The sequence below is a fragment of the Panthera tigris genome, chromosome D4 (assembly GCF_018350195.1).
Source record: "Panthera tigris isolate Pti1 chromosome D4, P.tigris_Pti1_mat1.1, whole genome shotgun sequence".
NCBI lineage: Eukaryota > Metazoa > Chordata > Mammalia > Carnivora > Felidae > Panthera > Panthera tigris.
Window position 1 is genome coordinate 61,814,375 of NC_056672.1, and position 22,724 is coordinate 61,837,098.

The 22,724-nt window shown below is 37.0% G+C and overlaps 1 protein-coding gene across 7 annotated transcripts in view; it reads left to right on the forward strand.

Annotated features, from left to right (window-relative positions):
- Positions 1–22,724, forward strand: part of INVS (inversin) — a 172,465-nt gene that overhangs the window by 32,866 nt on the left and 116,875 nt on the right. For 6 of the 7 annotated variants that reach the window (XR_006210653.1, XM_042964745.1, XM_042964746.1 and 3 more), the window contains exon 3: positions 3,256–3,422. Coding sequence is in view for 6 of the 7 variants with exons in the window: in XM_042964745.1 (XP_042820679.1) it covers positions 3,256–3,422 (167 nt within the window). In the remaining variant the exon portion in view is untranslated. Of the gene's footprint in view, positions 1–3,255; positions 3,423–22,724 lie in introns of those variants that run through there. The other variant, XM_007089274.3, reaches the window with a different exon arrangement.

Below are 22,724 nucleotides of genomic sequence, written 5' to 3' on the forward strand. Positions count from 1 at the left end.
GGTCCCATCGGTGGGTTGTTTTTTTGTTTTTTTGCGGGGTTTTTTTGGTGTTTTAAAAGGTTATATACGTGGCTGTTGTTAAGTGACATGATCAATAAGTATCAGTTATATCCTGCTGCTTTAATGGTATTCAGTTTTTTTTCTGTCATCACTGCTTTTCATTTTAGTAGTTCAACCAATTATTGAGAGAGAGAAGGGTATTGAAGTTACCCATTATAATTGTAAATTTTTCAAATGTTTCATTCACATCTATCAGTTTTTGGTGCTTCTATTTTGAAGCTCTGTGATTTGGTACATACACATTTAGTACAGATTGTTATGTATTCTTGGTGAATTGATCCCTTTATCATTATATAATGTTTCTGTTTGCCCCTGGTAATTGTCTTTGCTTTGAAGTCTATTTTATCAGATTTAATATCTGATATTAATCAGCTTTCTTTTAATTAGCACTTATATAGCATATCTGTGCTCATTGTTTTACTTTTAATCTACTTATTATATTTCAAATGAGTTTTTTTATAAATAGCATATAGTTGGGTCTTTGTTTTATATCCACCTCTTTTTTTATTGGTGTATTTTTTGTCATTTACCTTTAATGTAATTATTGGTGTTAAGATGTAAGATTTCTAGTTTATTATGTCTTTACTGTTTGTAAACACTGTTTTCCATTCCTGTTTTTTCCTCTTTCCTGTCTTCCTCTGAATTTCTTAAATGTTTTTAGTTTTCAATTTTAATTTATATGTAGTGGGGCTATTTGTAACAGCTTTATTGAAATTTGCCATACATCCATACCATGCAATTCACCAATTTAAAGTACAATTCAGTGAGTTTGTATATTCAGAGTTGTACAAACATCACCATGATTAATTTTAGAACAACTTTATTACTCCCCAAAGAAACCCTGTATACCCTTTAGCTATGACCCCTCAAATGCCTGCCTTATTTATTCCTCAGCCCAAGCAAGCACTGGCTATAGAATTCTTGTTTGACAGCTCATCTCTACCCTTACCCCCAACACTTGAAAAATGTTCTGTCAATAGTTTCTCATGAGAAATACATTGTGACTTGAATAGTTTTTCCCTTATAATATGTTCTTCTCTCTGGCTGCTGTCGTGATTTTTTTCTTCTTTAGTTTTCAAGTTTTGATTATGATTGACTCAGCATGGATTTCTTGGGGTTTATTCTGTTTGAGTTTTGCTCAGCTTTTTAAATCTGTAGGTCTGTGTCTTTCATCAAATTTAGGCTATTTCCAGCCATTACTCCTTCAAGTATGTTTTTAGCCCTTCATTCTTTTTCCTCTCTTTCTGGAACTCTGGTGATATGAATGGTAGGTACTTTGTTATTGTCCCATGGAGCCCTGACACTCACTGATTATTTTGTTTCTGTCTTTTCTATCATTTCTTCAGATTGCATAATATTTATTGGTCTGTCATCAAGTTCAGTGATTCTTTCCTCTGTCATCTCCATTCAGTGAGGTTTTTATTTTAGTTATTTTATTTGGTTATTTACTTGTTTATTAAACTGTTTATTATTCCGAAATTTTCATTTGGTTCATCTTTATATTCTGTCTTTCTTTGCTGTGACTTTGTATTTTTCCATTTGTTTCAAGAATGTTCATAATTGCTTGTTGGAGCATTTTTATCATAGTTACTTTAAAATCCTTGTCTGATAATTCTAGTATCTATATCATCACAGTATTTGTGCCTATTGATTGTCTCTTTTTGTTTAATGTTTTTCTGGCTCTTGGTTTATCTAATAATTTTGGATTATATCCTGGACATTTTGTGTATTTTGTTATGAGACTCTGGATCGTATTTAATAATCTCCTATTTTAATAGACTGACAGTCTGTTTTGGTTTAGAATGAACTTTCTGTTCCAAAATTGTGGACTATGGTTCAAATGTCATGTTAGTTTCCATAGCTCTTACAGGGATCTTCTGGTCTGCCCTACGTGTGTGCTACCCAAGCTAATTTAGAACCTCGACAGTATTCTACCCAGAGTTCACTTCTCAAAACTTTGGCTACTTTGATTCTGGTTAGTTTGACACATGGACTGCCCAGAGTTGTTTATGACTTCATGCACCAATTTAAAAAATTGCTTTCTCCAGCCTCTTCCTTCTCCATAATCCTCCCCACTGATCTAGTTGGAAAGGGCTAAGATACTACGTCATTGCTATCCTTTTCTTAATGCAGGGCATGATGGTTTATAGGACTCCTCTCCATAGTCTCTGCCATGCCTAGTAGGGGGGAAAAGAGGTATAGTTTCTTTCACTGTATGTGCTTTGAGTAGAGCAAGTATAATCAACAGGGTTGAGTCTCCCAGGGCTACCCTATTCCCAATCTTGGAGAGAGCAGGCTTCCTGGGGAATTTTGTATCTACCCATTGGTGTTTCTGATTGTGGGTTACTTTAGCACCCAGGCTGTCTTTAGAAGGAAAAAAAAAAAGGAAAGAAAGGGAAAGGAATACAGGGAACTCACCATTAGGTTGTTCCCTGAGTCCCACAGTCCCTAGTTTGTCTCCTTTTCTCAACCTTTCATGTATTTTGCCTGGGTTTTTAGTTGTCATTAGAGGAAGGATCAGGGTAGTATGCACTTGCTCCATATTGTAATGGGAAGCCAACCATGATTCAGTTTTGTATCCCTTGTAAAAGCATACCACAATGTGTAGTGTATGGCCTACACAAAAGAATGGAGTGAGAGGGGAAAATAAGTAGCTCCGTATCTCACAATGGTAATTCAGCATAACGTGGTAGTTAAGAATATGGTCTTTATTTTTTTAATATTTATTTTTTTTATTTCTGAAAGAGAGAGAGAAAGAGAGAGTGAGCACAAGCAGGGGAGGGGCAGAGAGAAAGGGAGACACAGAATCCAAAGAAGGCTCCAGGCTCTGTCAGCACAGAGCCCGACGCAGGGCTTGAACCCACAAACTGTGAGATCATGACCTGAGCAGAAGTTGGATGCTTAACTGACTGAGTTATTCAGGAGCCCCAAGAATATGGCCTTTAGAATCAATTATCAGTTTGAGTTTTAGCTCTACCTACTTTCAGTGTAATATAAACTGGTTCCTTAACTTCTCAGAGTCTCAGTTTCCTATAATATGGGGGTAGTGATATCTGTCTCATCGGGTAAGTAAAAATGGCATATATTTCATGCTTTTAACACAAAGCTTGATAATAAAGTTAGCAAATGTATTCCTAGTTATACTAGTAATAACAACAACAATTACCAAAGACCACTGTTTTCTTATACTCATAGGAAACTCTGCCCTTAAAGACAAAGAAGATCAATTTGGGAGGACACCACTCATGTACTGTGTGTTGGCTGACAGACTGGATTGTGCAGATGCTCTCCTGAAGGCAGGAGCAGATGTTAATAAAACTGACCACAGCCAGAGAACGGCCCTCCATCTTGCAGCTCAAAAGGTGAGAAGTTAAATTCCTTTGAAGTGTAAACCTTTTGTGAGATACTTGTACGTTGATTAATGGGACTATGGAATAGACAGATGGTAAAGAAATCACAAGTATGCGACTCTTAGTTCCATTTGTTCTCTCTGGAAGCAGTCTATACTGCAGAGAATAAAGCACAGATAATCATGAGTGGCCCTATTCACTTATCCGCATTCCTTAAGCAATGGAATTCATTTTATGATCTAAGATTAAGTCAGGGAAAAAGAATAAAAATTGTATGTATACTATGACAGACCACATTACAAATCGATTTATGCATAGGGAAAAAGCAAAAAGCAAAGACCAAAAAGAAAAACACTAAGAGGGCGCCTTGGTGGCTCAGTCAGTTAAGCGACCAACTTCAGCTCAAGTTATGATCTCACAGTTTGTGAGTTCGAGCCCCATGATGGGCTCTGTGCTGACAGCTCAGAGCCTGGAGCCTGTTTTGGATTCTGTGTCTCCCTCTCTCTCTGCCCCTCTCCTGCTCGCGCTCTGTCTCTCTCAAAAATAAATAAACATTAAAATATTTTTTAAAAAACACTAAGATATTAACAGTGGTTGAGTTTTAACATTGGTAATATGTATGAATTTTGGTACTTTTTACTGTTTAAAAATTTCCCCCTCACAACTATTAATTATCTTTTACAACAAAAAGTTGCAGTCTCTCTTATAGTATGGGCATTAAGTATAAAAGAAATTTATTTTCTAAATGTATTTCACCTTTTTAAAAATCTAAAACTGTATTGCCAGTATAAATAATTTCAGGTTTGTTAAAGACATTGTCAAGAGCTGAGATTTTTGAGATTAAACATATCAAAAAATTAAAATGGGAAGCTTATAAATTTATTTAAAGACTTCTTTATCTGAAAATGATTTTTCCCTCTGTAAAATTATGGTGTATAAGATATATTTCCAGTGCCTGATATTTTTCTTTTTGTTATTTTAGACATATATTTTTGGAATAAAAAGCAATAAAAATTAGCTAGATCCAGCAGAAACTATTAGAGTTATTTCCCATTAAAAAATGTGAACCAGATATAGCTGATTAATTGAGGGGTTAGAAAAATATCTTTTTCATTAGTTGACTACATAAAAAGAGACTGACATTAGGAGATACTACTGAATATGCTAGTTATATGCTGTGATCAGTTAGGTCTGTCAGGTTATTCCCAAAGTTATTGCTCTTGAATTTGCTTTTCATTATAGTAATTTTTTAAAAAATCTCCCTCATTTTCAATTTCTGTTTTAACTACTGTTCAGGTATTTGTAACCTTTCACCTAGGCTTGTCAGCTGTAAAAATTATTCACTCAGGAGGGGTGACTCCATTTAACTTGTTATCATAAAAAAGTAAACATTTCAGATTGGAAATAGCCCTAGTATTAAGAATTTGATACACTTTAGATTTTTCATTGTGGTTCATGTAGATTTAAAACCCAACTTCAAAAATGTAGGTAGCTTCACATCAAGTGGGTCATGTGAAAAAACTGGGGGTTTGAGTCAATGAGCCTACAGCCATGTCATCTTTGTAGAGGTGTAGCGTGACAAAAAAGGCTGAGAGATTGGGTTAGTTATAAGTCTTCACAAGGTACAGTGCATTGTTTTCTTTTGCTTTTTGTTTCTCCTTTATTTTTTCTTTGTTTGTTTATTTTGACAGAGAGAGGGAAAGAGCGAGCACGGGGGAGAGGCAGAGGGACAGGAAGAGAGAATCTTAAGCAGGCTCCATGCCTAGTGCGGAGCCAGAGGTGGGGCTCAATTTCACAACTGTGAGATCGTGACATGAGCTGAAATCAAGAGTCGGATGCCAAACTGAGCCAGCCAGGCACCCCACTCCTTTATTTTTTAAACTGTGACTTTCTACAGCATCAAAGAATAAATAGAACTATATTTACATGTCACAATTTACATAGCTGATTTCAGAAATAGCCAGTTTCGTGGTCTTTTGACTATCTGATAATTATACATTTCCTCCTTTTCCCCCTTTCTCTGTGTTGCGGTTTGTTTTTGCATATTTGTCAAAAGCGGAAATGTATCTTTAGGCTATACTAACACTAGTAGAATTTCCAGAACAAGAGTGGTCATAATTCTTTAATATTCTGCTCTGTCCAGATCAAAACTGGGTTTTGTGTTTGATTTTGTGCTTTATGCAAAAGCACCATTATTTTTCAAAATCAGAGCTAGTATAGATCAGGCAGGAATAAGAATGTGAAGGATCTAGAAATAATTTTCAAAGAATAGTTGGAGATGACATGACCCAGGTCACACCTGGGACACCCTGCCTCTGAGCAGATACAAACACAAATTTTCTTTAGAGCAAACATCTTCACCCCAAACCAGGATTCTCCCATATTGCATAGACCAAACAAGATCTCACAGTGAAAGATCACCAAACATTTGAGGAAGGAATCTATCATGAATGAGAGTCAGCAGAAATGATAAACAGATTTATTCCCTCAGAAACCGATATTGGCATCATTAGAAACACCATGTAAAATAACCATTGATGGAATGGTTAAAGATAGAAGAAATCAGAAAAATGAACAATCAGTAAGAGACTCTCATGACTAGGCATCAGTTCTTGCCATGACCACTTATTTTAGAATAACCTATCCACCAAAAACATTTATAAAAACTGAACAAAATATATGTACATAGTTAGAAGGCATTGTGAGCAGTCAGCATAAGCAGGATCTAAGAAATTACAATCATTCGGAGAAGAGAATCATGGGAAATGAACATCACATTTATCTCCTTCAAGGCATCTTCCAAAGTAGGACACAAAAGAATACAACCCTAGCAGGAAGTGATTATCTTATGAGGCTGAGAAACCACAGGTAGAGTCTGGAGTTAGCAGTTGCTGGAAGGTGAAAAGTCAAAATCCTGGAGAGGAGGGAACCGCAGAGAAAGAACTCGAAAATCTGGGTACAAATTTTTTGCTAATTGTTAGCACATTCCTAAACTGTGCTTGTGCTGGGCGAGGCTCAAAGAAACCCAGCAGTAAACAGCAGCTGGGAGACCAAAGAGCTAAGCAGAGATTGTTTTAAAACTATCCTATGTTTTCTTTCCTGTATAAGTCTTTAATACATAACAAGTTGATTTTTGTATAGGGATCTATTCTCATTTTAAAACATATGAATAACTAATTGTCCCAGGACAACCTAGCTCATTAATTTTTAGCCATTTAGTGTCTGCTGTGTTCCAGTGCCAGGCTTTTATACTGTGTACCTCCAATCCTTTTTTTGTTTTGTTTTTAATTATGGTTTTTAAATAAAGAGTCCTAGGGCACCTGGGTGGCTCAGTCAGTTGAACATCCAACTCTTGATTTTGGCTCAGGTCATGATCTCATGGTTCACAGGAGCAAGCCCCACGTCAGGCTCTGCACTGACAGCATGAAGCCCACTTGGGATTCTCTGTCTCCCTCTCTCTCTCTCTGCTCTTCCCCTGCTCACGTCCTCTCTCTCCCTCTCTCAAAAATTAAATAAATAAATAAATAAATAAATAAATAAATAAATAAATAAAGGGTCCTGAATACGAGGGAGCTACTTAGAAAATTTAAAAATAAAAGTTGCACCATAATAGTACTTTAGGGAGACAAATACGACAACTAAAGCTCTTTTGGAAGAGGAAGAGAGAGGAGGTACATAGAAAGTTATTACAGTTCAGGCCAATAGAGAGGAGGAGTTTGGTCTAAGGGATATATTGTGGAGGTAGAACTGTTCATCCATTCCATAGTTGCCAAATGTCTACTATGTAGTCATGATTATGCACCTAGAGAGAATATAAAAAAATGAATCACATATGTCTGTGGTGAAAAAGTACTCTCCATACTGATACCTGTTAAACTTCATTTGTCTTTGTTTAGTCACCCTCTCGGATCTATCAGATATCAAATATTCTTCTCAAGGCTTGTCTATCCCATTCGATTCTGTTATCTGTGAACTCAGAAGTGTGCTATTTGCATAATCATCAGTATTCATGTATATGTGCATGAATGCATTCATTCAAAATATATTCAAACTGTTACTGTGTAACAGGTGCTGTGCTAAGGCTTTGGAATACAAAGATGAAAGACCTGATTCCTGCTCATAAGTTGTCTACAAAGATCGTTAATAAAGATATCAAGTGATAATTAAAGCTGGCCTTAGATATAAGGCCTTAGATGTAGATGTAAAGGTATCTACCTTTTATATCTAAGCATTTTATAAAGTATCAACAGCCATGCCATGTAAATAGTCATTTATTACTACTGACCTGAAGATCAACCATTCTCATATGTTATTTACTATCTTTTTGCTTTTTTGTGTGATAGTGACCTAATTATGTATCTTTCATTAGGTTGATTAGTAGGAAAAACTCTTGTTCCCATAGCATGTTGTTCATGTCTCCAGTAGAGCCCCATTATCTTGTACTGTAATAATTGCTCACTTGTCACTTTCCCACTGGACTGGATCTCCAGGCAAGAACTTTGTTTTCTTTATTTTTGAATCCCCTAGAACCTAACACAGTGTCTGACCTGTCTTGGCCGAATGAATGAATACACTTTGGGTTACTTATATATAAAGTCATTATTAATACAAATGCCAGACATTTTGTTTATTAGAAACATTTATCCGGTTTCAGAACACATATGTGGGAAAAACTTATTGAACCGTGCTGATTGGCTTACTTACTTTGACACATACTCACTTCTCTGGAAACAAATTGCTGTTTGTCCAAGCAGCTAAGAAAATGGTACCCACAAGAATAAAATTAATCTCAATATACTGAACATCTGTACCTAATTTATTTTTCATTTGTACCCTCAGTTTAATCCAAGAGGGCAATCAGTCATACCTTTTCTGGGTTTCTCACAAAAGATACCTAATTGTTAGAAATGTTTTCCTCCAGGGAATCTGCTATTTCTCTCACTTCCACAGATACATTTGTTTGTTAATAAGGATAAAAAAAAGTCTTGGCAATCTTATTAAATGTTAATAGTTATGCATTTTTAATCTTCCAGGAGGTTATTAGTTTGGTTTCGAGAAGATTAAGACTACCCACTGAAAAATATATCATGTTAAACACAAAAACTAAAGAAGCTTCACACTGTGGTTGTGTTGTGTAGTGTATTGGTGTTTTTTTAATTCACCACATAATTCTCAATTCATCCTTGAAAACTGAATATTAATTTTCTGTTTTCAAGATAGGCTGTTTCCAGGTTAATGACTTAAAATAATTAAAGGAGAAGAGTAGAATACCTCTGAAACTTTTCAGGAAAACTTAATACCAAGTAACAATATTAAGATATTAGATTCCCTTACTTTAGACACACTCATTTAATACACAAACACACCAAACAGTCCATCTCCCAGTCTCCTGGAACTCCGTATCCCTGTGTGTGCGTGTACATACACATACATACACATACTTCTGCTTAACTCCATGCCTACCACTGATCATCATAAATTTCACTTACCTATTTTCACCCAACTAATGCTGTTAGTTCCTGTCTTAGCACAATTCCTGCCATTTAAAAAAGATTCAGTTAATGTTTGTTTAATGAATTTATGAATGAAGGAATGAATCGATAAATTCGAATGCCAGATAAATTTATTATGAATGGTATGGTCTTCAAAACTGTTGAAATTTAAACTGGTTGTTATGTTTATTCCTTTTTATTATCCACCCCAGCCCCATATAATTTTGTTAGTGGTATTTTACAAGACACTGTGAGCTTAACTTCCCATCAAATATCACTCTGGTATGCCTCAATTTCTTCATCTATAAAATGGGATAATATACTTCTCCCTGTCTGCTTTATAGGAATGATGTGTTCTTAGATAGAAAGCATTTTGGTTGGTAGATAACCTAACACTGTAGGTTATCAATATTACCGCTATTGGTCATACTGCAATATAGGTATAAACTTCATAGTACTCTTTAGGAATCAGTAGATGTCAGAGGTAAAAAGTTCCTTCAGGATCTTCTAGTCCCAGTCTGTTACTGGACGAAGAAATCGGGTCAATTCTCCTTTCAATTCTCTTTTTTAACAAATTATTCATCATTCTCTTTGCATATACCCGAATGTTTTTTGTCTTATTTTTAAGCTACTTTTTAAAAGTTTTTATTTAAATTACAGTATAGTTGACATACAGTGTAATACTAGTTTCAGGTGTACAATATAGTGATTCAACACTTCCATACATCACCTGGTGCTCATCACAAGTGCACTCCTTAATCCCCATACCTATTTCACCCATCCCCCCACCCACCTCCCTCTGGTAACCATCAGTTATATATTATGACTGTAACCATCATATATTATGGCTGAGTAATATTCCATTATATATATATTTTTTCTTTTTTTTTTTCGTGATATCTTCTTTATCCATTCATCAGTCAGTGGATATTTGGGCTGTTTCCATAGTTTGACTGTTATAGATAATGCTGTTATAAACGTCAAGGTGCCAACAGACTCATGAAAAGATGCTCAACATCACTCATCATCAGGGAAATGCAAATCAAAATTACAGTGAGTTATCACCTCACACCTGTCAAAATAGCTAAAATTGACAACACAAGAAAAACAGATGTTGGCAAGGATGTGGAGAAAGGAGAACCCTCTTCCACTGTTGGTGGGAATGCAAACTGGTACAGCCACTCTGGAGAACAGTGTGGTGGTTCTTCAAAAAGTTAGAACTACCCTATGACCCAGCAATTGCACTACTAGGTATTTACCCAAAGAATAAAAAAATACTAATTCAAAGGGATACATGTACCCCAATGTGTAAATTAATTATTTAAAAAAAATTTTAATGTATTTTACTTTTGAGAGAAGGTGGGGGGAAGGGAGGGGCAGAGAGAATGAGAGAGGGAGACACAGAATCTGAAAGCAGGCTCCAAGCTCTGCGCTATCAGCACAGAGTCCCGATGCAGGCCTTGAACTCACGAACCACAAGATCGTGACCTGAGCCGAAGTCGGACGGTTAACTGACTGAGCCACCCAGGTGCCCCACATTAATTATTTTAAACTTATAGATAAGAATAGAGAATCATATAAAAATACTCAGGTAGCCTAATACCCAGAAGAGATAAAACTGAATATTTTTTGTTTTTGCTCCAGATTTTCTTTAATGAAATAAAACATTATAGATTCACTTGAGGTTTTCTGTTTATCCACCCAAATCCCATTCCCCTCTTTTCATGTCTCCTCGGTCTATCTTAATTTTGGTGGTTTCAATCCCCATTCATATTTTTCTACCTTTTTTTTATAGGGATATACCCAGAATCAATATTATTTCACATGTTTAAAATCTTTATATAAGTGGTATTATATGATATGTGTCATTCCCCAACTTGCTCTTTTAACATTTATGCTAATGATTTTGAGGTATATGTTGAAACATGTAGCTCTGTTCACAAAAGATTATATGCAGATTCTGAAAGACACGTGAAAAGGTGTCCAACATCATTACTAATTAGATAAGCGCAAATTAGAGCCACTGTGAGATACTACACAATCATTGAATGTCTAAAAGGAAAAAGTCTGATAATACCAGTTGGTGGAGAGGATATGGAACAGGTGGAACTCACAAACATTTTTAGTGAGAATGCAAATTGATTAATCTACCCTAGAAAATGGTTTGATAAACCTGAACACACACACACACACACACACACACACACACACAATCACCGCAATTCACGTTCCAATCCCAGTAATACCGAAGAGAAATAAGCGCCTCATTCTACCAGAAGGCATGTATGAGAATGTATGTGACAGCTTTATATACAGTAGCAAACATTCTTAGTAGTACAAACCTCCCAAATGCCTAGCAACAGACAAATGGGTAAATAAACTGACGTATTCCTACAATGGAGTACTACACAACAAAAATAATGAACTACTGATACATTGCACCATGTGAATAAATTTCACAGGTATCATGTTGAGTGAAAGAAGTCATGTATTTTTATGAATTTTAAGAACAGGCAATACTTTATGGTGATTCAAATCAGATTCATGGTTACCCAAGATATAGATATTGACTGAAAAGGGGCATAAAGGAAGCTTCCAGGGATACTGGAAATGATCAATATCTTGATCTGTGTGTTCATTACATAAAAAGTTCTCAGTCTGTATACTTAAGATTTATCTACTTTATTGTTTATATGTTCTGCCTCGATTTAAAAATTATTTTTGAAAATAGAAAGATGTCCAGAACTTGATAGAGTGTTATTTACAGCATGTATTATTTATGGCATATATTATGTGGGATAAAGAAGAATGGAATCAAGAATAGTTCCTGATATAAACTTTGAAGCACTCTGGCCACATTTCCCCAGCCTTAGCTTCAGAAGCTCTATGAAAGCCCTGTATCTAGACTCTAACCCAGTGGTTCTCAAATTTGAACATGTATCGAAATGACCTGGATGCTTCTCTGTAGTTGTATTCAATCATTAGCTCATCTTAACATAATTTACTAAGTGCCCACTCTACCACACATTATGTAGTCAGTAGATACCTGAAGAGTAAGCAAATGAGGTTTTGGCCATTGGGATGCTTCTGGAAGAAGGCACCAAAAGACATCTGTGATGCCCACATTACTTAAGGATGTAGTAAGTGTGAGTGTTTGAAGCCCTTATATTCTGGAATCTTAATGATCGCTCAAGATCTCTGGGCTGAGATGAGTGATGTTAGACAACTCTCGTAGTTTACCCCATTTGACTTCACCCCTAGCTAGGCGGCCTTTTCCAGGCAGGCAGAAAGTCCCAGTCTGAAGAATCTTTGCTTCAGTATATTCCAACTTCTGAGGTTTCCAAACACACTTCAAGCTCATCTTCCTCGGAGTATTTAGACACTATCTCTGAACCTGCCTTCTGGTGTTCCAGTTTAGAAACTGATTTTAGATATTTAGGATCATACACTTAAGAGCATTCCAACCAAATTCAGAGTTGGTCTGCTTTTAAACAAATCTGAGAACTGAAATTAAAACCTATCTGTCCTTTAATACTTTGACTATCTTTAATGTACGTCTCCTTGCATGGATGACATTTGTAGTCATAAGGAACAGCACATCAACAAATCTTGATTGAAATCACTACTTTGAATTTTTCTAACATAATTCTAATGAGAAAAAAAATTCATTTAGTTTCATGGTGGCTTTATAGCAGTCAGAATAGTTAAATATTATCTTTTTTTTTTTAAGTTTTTTAAAAATTTATTTTGAGAGAGAAAGCATGCATGCAAACAGGGACGGGCAGAGAAAGAATTCCGAGCAGGCCCCACGCTCAGCACAGAGCCCGATGCAGGTCTTAAACTCACAAACCACGAGATCATGACCTGAGCCAATATCAAGAGTCAGACGCTCAACTGACTGAGCCACCCAGGCACCCCTCTATTTTTCTATATAAGTAAACTGAGGTATAGTTTGATTGAATTCTTCTAGTTCACTCTGATACTTGTAGAGTCAGGAATTACTTTGTTTTTCTGATTCCCAGCTTCGTGTTCCTGATAATGTTCCATGGGAAGATAACTTACATACTTTTCTGAAGCTTACTTTCTCAGACTTCTGGTTCTTCTGACCTAGAGTCATTTCCAAATCTAGTTTCCCAGTCAAACCCCCAAAGAAGTGCCTAAGGTTTTCCCTCTCATGGGCCAGATTCAGAATTTAACCCAGAACTTCCACTTTTCAGTGCAGCATTTTCCCTCAATGTTATGACACCCCTCAAACACAGCAGGGCAGCCTTGCAGATTGTATTTTAAATCTATGTGGCTTGCCGAATTTTGTTTTGAACATGTTCCTGTCTCCTACAACCATGGTCATTTTCTAATCATCTTTATCTCTTCACTGACCCCCAGTTTTACTAAGTCATGAAAATGCAAGCATCTGCTTTCTATGAATAGATTAGAGATCCCCACAAGCCTAGATTCCCATGGAAACCAATCAAAAACTAAAAGGAAAAGAAAGAGTATATATTGAATTTCCCTGAGACCTACAGCTTGTTTTTCATTAGACTCATGCTGATTTCTTTTAAACTCTGGGCGCAGGGCCAGTGAATATTTTTACAGCTGATAAAAAGGAACTTCAGATCCATTTACTTTCATTTAAACTTTTAAAAATTAATTTTCTATATAACATCAATTCCAAAGAAAATTTGAGCATTAATTTGATAATTGCCTCCTTATGCCATAGGATTATATTTGCTCATATAATTTGCTCTTTTTGTTTTTTTCCTTCTTATATTTTACTGTTCAGAAGAGAACGAGAGGGAATCAGGGGGTCTGTTATTCCTACAGTATGAATATTGTCAGCCCCTGGGCACAGCATTTTCCCTATAAACAATTATAGGGCTCTTTATACCTCATTTGACTGTTAAGCTTTTACAAAGTCCAAATAATCACTTACTAATATGATAACAGATATATAACCAAAATGCCAAAGTAAGGGGGATCAGGAAAGCCAAGGAGGAGGTGACTGGGGAGAGTAGGGTGTAAATCTAAGTAAGGTAATCAAAATAGTTATCATTAACGTGGTGACATTTGAAACCAGACTTGAAGGAGGTGAGGAAGTTAGCCATGTGAATGGCTGAGGGAACTTTCTTTTGTTCCTGGCAGAAGGAACAAAGCCTTAAAACAGGAATATGCCTGGGATGTTTAAGGAATACCATGGGGGCTAGCATGATTATAATGAGTGAGCTAGGTGGGAAAGCAGTAGGTAATGAGGACATGGAGAAATGGTAGCCAGATCTTACAGGGCCTTTGGGCCATTGTCAGGAATATGTTTTTACTCTGGATGAGATGAGGAGGCATTGGAGGGTTTGGGGGAAAGGAGTGACCTTATCTGACTTATATATTAATGAAATAATCATCCTGGCCCAAATAATTTTCTGCAGACTTACTATTATCCATTCCTTTAGTCCTTCTTCATATATGCCCTCAAGTCTCCTTCCCATCCTGATCCCTTTTACCATATATGCACACAGGTGCCTAAATCCCCCTGAAAATAAGACACCTAGAATAGAATACAATGCCAGTCTGATGAGCACAGAGTATGCCATGATTTTCATCATTGACATTTTAACAACCAAATGCAGTTGATGTCTCAAAACCTCTAACTTTGCTATATGCTTACTATTGCATAAACTAATCCTGTGGTTTTTGGACCCAAATGTAGCATTTTATTGTATCCATATTTAATCATTCCTTGGAACTTCCCAGACTTATTTAGGTAGAGTTTACCATTCCTTTCTCTGTTCCTCCAGTACCTTGTATACTCACCCACTGTTATGTCACCCATCCCACCGAAAGATATTTATTTGTTTACACATTTTATTTCCTCACCAACAATGCACATCTTCATATCAGCAAGAGTGTGATAGTCATATTTTTTATTACCAGTGCCTCGTACTTAATAAATACTCAGTTAATGGCTGGTAAATTGAATTGGGTTCATCATACAACTTGTTAGGTCCTCTTGATTCTTGAGTCTGTCATTCAGTATAGTTGTCATCTCTGCTCCAAATGAGTCACCAGAAGTCTCATCCTAATCTTTGATATCAAACTAGATCCTGTGTGCGGAAAAGCTTAATCACTGAAACACTACTACTAAAATTAACTTCAATGTAAAGGCTTGTTGTATTCTTTCTTTCTACTTGTCTAAATTGTGTCATCTGTGGTAATTAGGCTTCTTGAAAAATTTTATTTACTCTATCAGAGTCTACTTGTTCGCCATTCCAATTCTGATGAATAATTCACTCATTCATTTGTTCAACAAATACAGTTTGAGTGTTTAATCTGTATTGTGTTGCATTATATATCTTGAAATATTTAAATTCAACTTGTGTCTAAGTATTTAGTCTTTCAGATTCTGAATCATCATAAAGTTAACATTTCACCAATAAAACTCATTTTTAAGAAATTTATTGAGTATACTCCATTTATCTCAAACAATTTTAGATTTCAGAAGACATTGTATTTTGTAAAATTTCTTATTCAAACCCTTTCAATCTCTGTCATTTATCAGACTGATTCTTTGCAAAGCATTTGTTAGGAATTTGAGGAAAATTCAGACTATACTTTGAAGTACTGACTGTAAATTTCTAACTATGTATGTAACTGGTCATTTTCAATGACCAATTACAATCTGTGGGAGTTTGTGTGTGTACATGTATATGTGCACAGAGGTGCATGCTTTACATTGTTATTTCATTGAATGGTAATGTGTATACGTATTACAAAATTAAATATACCATGAACATTTACAGTGCATAATCTAAGAGCAGGGCAAAGCTTCTATCTGTAAATCAAAACACAGAAGCGATAGGAAAGGATGAATAGATATGGCCACATAGAAATAGGAAAGACTTTTCTCTCCCAGAAAATATCGTAAGCAAAAAAAAAGGAGAAAGACAAACCGGGAAACAATATTTGCAAGTTATGTCACTAACAGAGGGTTAATATCCCTCATATATACAATGGGGAAAAAAGACCAATGACTCTATAAAAAATGAGCAAGAGATATGTATAGATAGTTCACAAGAAAAAGAGTTTGAGTAGCCCTTACATATGTGAAAAGATGCTCAATGTTGTTCATCCTAAGGGAAACGCAAGTTAAAATTATAATGAGGTGTTTTTCATGTGTCAGGTTGGCAAAAGTCGAAAAGTTTGACAGAGTACTCTGATGAAAGCTGTTCCTGGAGGGAACAAAACAGTACAACCTCTGTGAAGGGAAAGGTTAACAATATCCAGCAAAAGTAACTAGAGTATGCACTTACCTTTGACCCAACATTTCCACTTCTAGAAAAATACACCGGTAAAAATAAGAAGTGATGTCTGCACAAGGCTATTTAATTGCAGCGTTATTTGTAATAGAGAACACATGAAGGGAAAAAAGAGGAGGAGCACACAATGTAATGCTATGCAGCTGTAAAGAGTAATGAAAAATATTTCTATATAATATATTTTGTAATTTTATTTATTTATTTTGGGAGAGAGAGCGAGTGGGGGAAGGGTAGAGAGGCGGGGACAGAAAGAGAATCCCAAGCAGGCTCCACACTGTCAGCACAGAGTCCGATGTGGGGTTCGATCTCACAAACTGTGAGATCATGACCTGAGCTGAAATCAAAGAGTCAGGCATTTAACCAAGTGAGCCACCCAGGTGCCCCTCTATATAATATTTTAAAACAACCTCCTGGAGTGAAAAGCGTGGAATTTTATGCACGGTCCATCAGAAGTGGAACTTATAATGCAGGTGACAGTGGACAAGCTAGACTTGGAGTGCCTGGGGCTGAGAACATCCCTACGATGGGCAGAAAATGAAAGAAAGCCCAGCCAGAAATCATGGGCGGTATCCCAGCCACTGGAGCTAAAGGCAACCTGGAGTACAAAACATGCTGAGTTGTGGGGATGAGGGAAGGAGGTAATCTGTCAGTGAGACCTCAGACACAAAGTTGAAAGAGCAGGTAAGGAATGACAGGACACCATTCCATGGGAGAATCACAAAAGACAAGCTGGAAGAAATTTGGATACTAGCTGGGTTTTTAAGTTAGCACTGAAAGAACAGAATTAGGGCCTCAATGCCTAAGACCATTATACTGTTGAGTGGAGAGATGAATGGATGGATGGATGGATGGATGGATGGATGGATAAATAGGCATCAATTTGCTAGACATTAAGGTACAAGATTGAGACTAGATTAAAGGAGCAAGGCAGAAAACTGAGTTACACTGTCTGGATCACAACGTGAAGGCATCCAGGTCGACTTAACCCTCACTGATCTCCGTAACAAGCTAGACTTAAATCTTTCCTTAATTAGGGTCAAGGTAAGTCCCAAGCTGGGGGAAGGATAGCATGCAGACCACAGTATCTGGAAGCAGAAAAATTGGATACCCTTATCTTGTTTACCTTTTGAATAGCAAGAAAAACCTTCCTAGAAGCTCTGTGGCAGACTTTCCTTCCGTCTCTTGGACTCCCAGACCTAATTCACTCTCTTGGCAAAAATGAAACCACCATGATTGTTCAGATCAGTCAAAGCCACTGGATTTGGTGACAGCCCAGCCTTCCCTGAAGGACATAATCACTTAAAGGAAGATCAACAAAAATCAGGGTTCTGTTAGCCCAGAAGTAGATGGCCATAGATGTTAGGTAGGCACTCTGTAGTGTTGGCCACTGTGTCCTTTGGACACTTACAGAGCTTGGTAACTACTATCTAAATCAATGACCATAGGCCACCTCCTGTGGCACTGCCCTGCAGCTCGAGCCTACAAAAAAGCCAGATATACCAACTCTGTTGACAGAGTCAACACTGTTGTCAACACTGTTCACAGTGGTTGACAGGACAGCCTATCACTTAACCTACCTGCATGTTCTTTCTATTTTTTAGCAAATACAGACATCTCCTTCCGAATGCCTTTAAATAAGGGAATGGTCAAATCACTTGGTTTTGTCAATCACAAATGTGGGATGTTACCCCACCCTTCACCCTTCAAACTTAATTGAGAAGTATAGTGGTAAAGAGCACTGGTCTGAAAATCAAATTCACTTAGTGAACAGATATTTATTTATTGAGTACCTACAAATCCTAAGGCACTGTCCTATGTTTGGGATATAACAATGACAAAATGAAACAAAAATCCCTGCCTTCACAGAGCTTACATTTTGGTAGAAAACAAACCAACAAATGAAAAAGATTATAAAATATATATAGTATTATGTCAGATGAGGATACATGCTGTGGAAAAAATAAAGCAGGTGAAAGAGACGGGGAGCCGAGGGGTTGCACATTATAGAGTGATCCTGATAAGTCTCACTTAAAGAAGTAAAACTGAGCTAACATTTAACATTTGACCTAAAGGCAATGAGAGAACAAAGCTTGCAGGGTGACAGAATGCCAAGTGCAAAGACTCTGAGACGGGAGCATGCATGGTATTCACAAGGAACAGTCAGCAGGAAGGCCCCTGTAACTCTGGGGTGAGGATGAGATCAGAGATCGTGTAGGGCATACAGGATTTTGAACGATTCAGCTTTTACTGTGCACAAGAGGGCAAGGTTGTTGAAGGGTTTAAGCACAGAAAATATGATCTGGTTTATATTTCGAAAGGCTCATTTTAACTGCCGTGCTGAGAGACTGTCAAAAGGGTGAGGGCAGAAGGAGGGAGACTAATTAGGAAGCTGAGAGACACTGTTGGGTTGGACCAGAGTGGTGGTGGTGGTGGTGGTGGTGGTGGTGGTGGTGGTGGTAAGATGGGGTCCAATTTTAAAGGTATTTTGAATTTCCTGTTGGATTATAGTTATGAAAAGAAGAGAAGCCAATGAATCTGACACTAGATTTTTTTAAAGCCTCATATCTTTTTAAACATTTTATTAGGGAGAACTTCTCTCCTTCCCATGTTGAAGGAAATCCCAGATATTATACCATTACATCAATATTTATTTCTTAAAAAAAAAAAAAATGACTCGTGGAACGCCTGGCTGGCCCAGTCGGTAGAGCATGCAGCTTTTGATCTCTGGGTTGTGAGTTTGAGCCCCACAATGGATGCAGAGATTACTTAAAAATAAAACCTTTAGAAAGAAAGAAAAAGAAAAAGAAGATGACTCCTTTAAAATATAGCAATTGTAACTTATTGTAAAAATTTACAAGAATTACTTAGTATGATCTCATAAAATAGCCCATCAATGTTCAAATTATAAATTGCCTCCTTACTGTTTTTGTTTGGTTATTTACATTTGTTTGAATCAGGAATCAGGATCCAAATAAGGGCTATATATGACATTGGTTTATGTCTTTTAAGCCTTTTTAAATCTATAGATTCCTCCCCCGTCTCTCTTTTTTTCTTGCAATTTTTTGTAATTGTGGCTTAACTTCTAAACCAATTTTCTGTCTCAGTCCAAACTAATGGTCTCAGTCTATAAATTACGTTGATTCTCTCTGAGTATAATTAACTTGTTTCTCTGTCTTCTGTAATTTCCTGTAAGTTAGTTATTGGATCTATAGACTTGATCTGATTCAGGTTCCTTTTTTTTTTTTTTTTTTTTTTTTTGGCTAAACTACTTCATTGGTTTGCTATATTTCTCATCAGAAGATATGTAACATTCCATTGTCTCCTTTTTTTTTTTTTTTTACGTTCAAAGTTACTGCCATCCAGGACCTAAAGCCAGTTTGTTATTGGGAGTTGCAAAATAGTAATATTCGAATTCTGCCATCCCTTCTACAATTATTTGCTGGAATAATTGATTAAAGAGAAATTTCCACTTATCTACTATTTGATTACTCACAGATACAGGAAAGGAAAATTAATCCTTAATTCTTTCTTTACCAGTTTTCAAATTAAGGAGTTGTTTTCCTGTGTCCTCCCATGATGAACAATTAATATTTTCCTTTTTTCCTTATTGGTATCATTATGAACAAGGCATAGGATTTTTGCTATCACTTTATATTTACTGTATCAGTTCATTGACATTATTATCCCTAATTGATATTCAAATTACTCCATCTTTGGTTGTGAGAAGTCCTTCAAGTTGGTTCCTGGATCCTTTTGACATGATCCTATTATTTGATACCTTCCTTGCTCTCTGCTGTGACTAAATATTCCAGGTTCACTTCAGCATTTTTATTAAGTTTTTCAATTCCAGTATAGTTAACATACAGTGTTACATTAGTTTCATAACTTCTGTACTTTTTACTCCAGGCCTGGCATCCACCTTTCCTCCAAGGACCCATGGTGCTTGATAGCAGGAAAAAGTATTTGGAGGCCACAGTCTAGAGTCTAGGGATGCTCACTTTTACAGGGTTGGTGATTGTTTCTAAGTCTTTACTGTGGTCACTGCTTGGAATCATTTTTTAATAAAAATGTCATTTTGTCACTTCCTATTCTAATTCAGGACTAAGATATTGTTGTTTTTAACTTAACCTCCTCTATCTTACATCTCTACTCCTTTTTCTCACCCAGCTGAGAATAATAGAATACCAGATCATCTAGATGAAGAAACCAAGACTCAAAGAGCTTGAGTAATTTTTCATTAAGTGTCAGAAGAAGAAGGCAATACATAGATCTGTCTGATTCCAAAGTCTTTGCTTACACTGGTTTTTAAAATTTTGACTTGACACACTTCCCTTGCTTCAAAGCATAGAATTTTACATTGAACTGCCAGGTGGAGAATTCGGTTTACCTAACACGTATCGGGCACCCATTTTTATTCAAAGTCCTGTTGTCTCGTGTGAGACTGATGTCCATCAGCAAGTCTTGTCAACTCTACATACTCATTTCTCAACACCCCCCTTTGCTACTACCCTGGTCATAACAACCAGCATCTTGGATTCATGTGGGAGCCTTGTTTGGATTATTGCAGTGGCCTCCAAACTGGCCTTCTGGCTTCTACTCTTGCCCCCTGAAGTCTGTGCTCATGACATCAGCTAGCATGAGCCTTTTAAACTCGAGTCAAATCATGTCACTCTCTGCGCCACACCCTCTAAGGGTTGTTTTTTTTCTTTATCTCAGAGTAAAAGCCCAAGCACTTCCTATGCCTTATAAAGCCCCATATGTTTTAAATCTCCAGTTACCTATATGACCTTATCTTTAATCTTACCCTTGTTTTCCCAGTATAAGCCTGCTCTAGCCTCTGTGCTGTTCCTCTAAAAGGAAAAGAATGGTCTTGCCTCAAGGTTATTTTGCATTTGCTTTTCCCTTTGCGAGGAATACTGTTCCATTAGCTATCTCTGTGTTGAACTCCCTCACTTTCCTCAGTTCTTACTTATTTTTTTTCATTTTTTTAATTTTTTTTTAATATATGAAATTTATTGTCAAATTGGTTTCCATACAACACCCAGTGCTCATCCCAAAAGGTGCCCTCCTCAATACCCATCACCCACCCTCCCCTCCCTCCCACCCCCCATCAACCCTCAGTTTGTTCTCAGTTTTTAACAGTCTCTTATGCTTTGGCTCTCTCCCACTCTAACCTCTTTTTTTTTTTTTTTCCCTTCCCCTCCCCCATGGGCTTCTGTTACGTTTCTCAGGATCCACATAAGAGTGAAACCATATGGTATCTGTCTTTCTCTGTATGGCTTATTTCACGTAGCATCACACTCTCCAGTTCCATCCACGTTGCTACAAAAGGCCATATTTCATTCTTTCTCATTGCCACGTAGTATTCCATTGTGTATATAAACCACAATTTCTTTATCCATTCATCAGTTGATGGACATTTAGGCTCTTTCCATAATTTGGCTATTGTTGAGAGTGCTGCTATAAACATTGGGGTACAAGTGCCCCTATGCATCAGTACTCCTGTACCCCTTGGGTAAATTCCTAGCAGTGCTACTGCTGGGTCATAGGGTAGGTCTATTTTTAATTTTCTGAGGAACCTCCACACTGCTTTCCAGAGCGGCTACACCAATTTGCATTCCCACCAACAGTGCAAGAGGGTTCCCGTTTCTCCACATCCTCTCCAGCATCTATAGTCTCCTGATTTGTTCATTTTGGCCACTCTGACTGGCGTGAGGTGATATCTGAGTGTGGTTTTGATTTGTATTTCCCTGATAAGGAGCGACGTTGAACATCTTTTCATGTGCCTGTTGGCCATCCGGATGTCTTCTTTAGAGAAGTGTCTATTCATGTTTTCTGCCCATTTCTTCACTGGGTTATTTGTTTTTCGGGTGTGGAGTTTGATGAGCTCTTTACAGATTTTGGATACTAGCCCTTTGTCCGATATGTCATTTGCAAATATCTTTTCCCATTCTGTTGGTTGCCTTTTAGTTTTGTTGGTTGTTTCCTTTGCTGTGCAGAAGCTTTTTATCTTCATAAGGTCCCAGTAATTCACTTTTGCTTTTAATTCCCTTGCCTTTGGGGATGTGTCGAGTAAGAGATTGCTACGGCTGAGGTCAGAGAGGTCTTTTCCTGCTTTCTCCTCTAAGGTTTTGATGGTTTCCTGTCTCACATTCAGGTCCTTTATCCATTTTGAGTTTATTTTTGTGAATGGTGTGAGAAAGTGGTCTAGTTTCAACCTTCTGCATGTTGCTGTCCAGTTCTCCCAGCACCATTTGTTAAAGAGACTGTCTTTTTTCCATTGCATGTTCTTTCCTGCTTTGTCCAAGATGAGTTGGCCCTACGTTTGTGGGTCTAGTTCTGGGGTTTCTATTCTATTCCATTGGTCTATGTGTCTGTTTTTGTGCCACTCAGTTCTTACTTAAAAGTTATTGTTGCAGTGAAGTCTTCCCTGGCTCTCCTGATAGTCCCTCATTTCACACATTTTATTCCCCCTACTCTACTTTCTTTTTTTCCTTAGCACTTAACACCATCCAAAA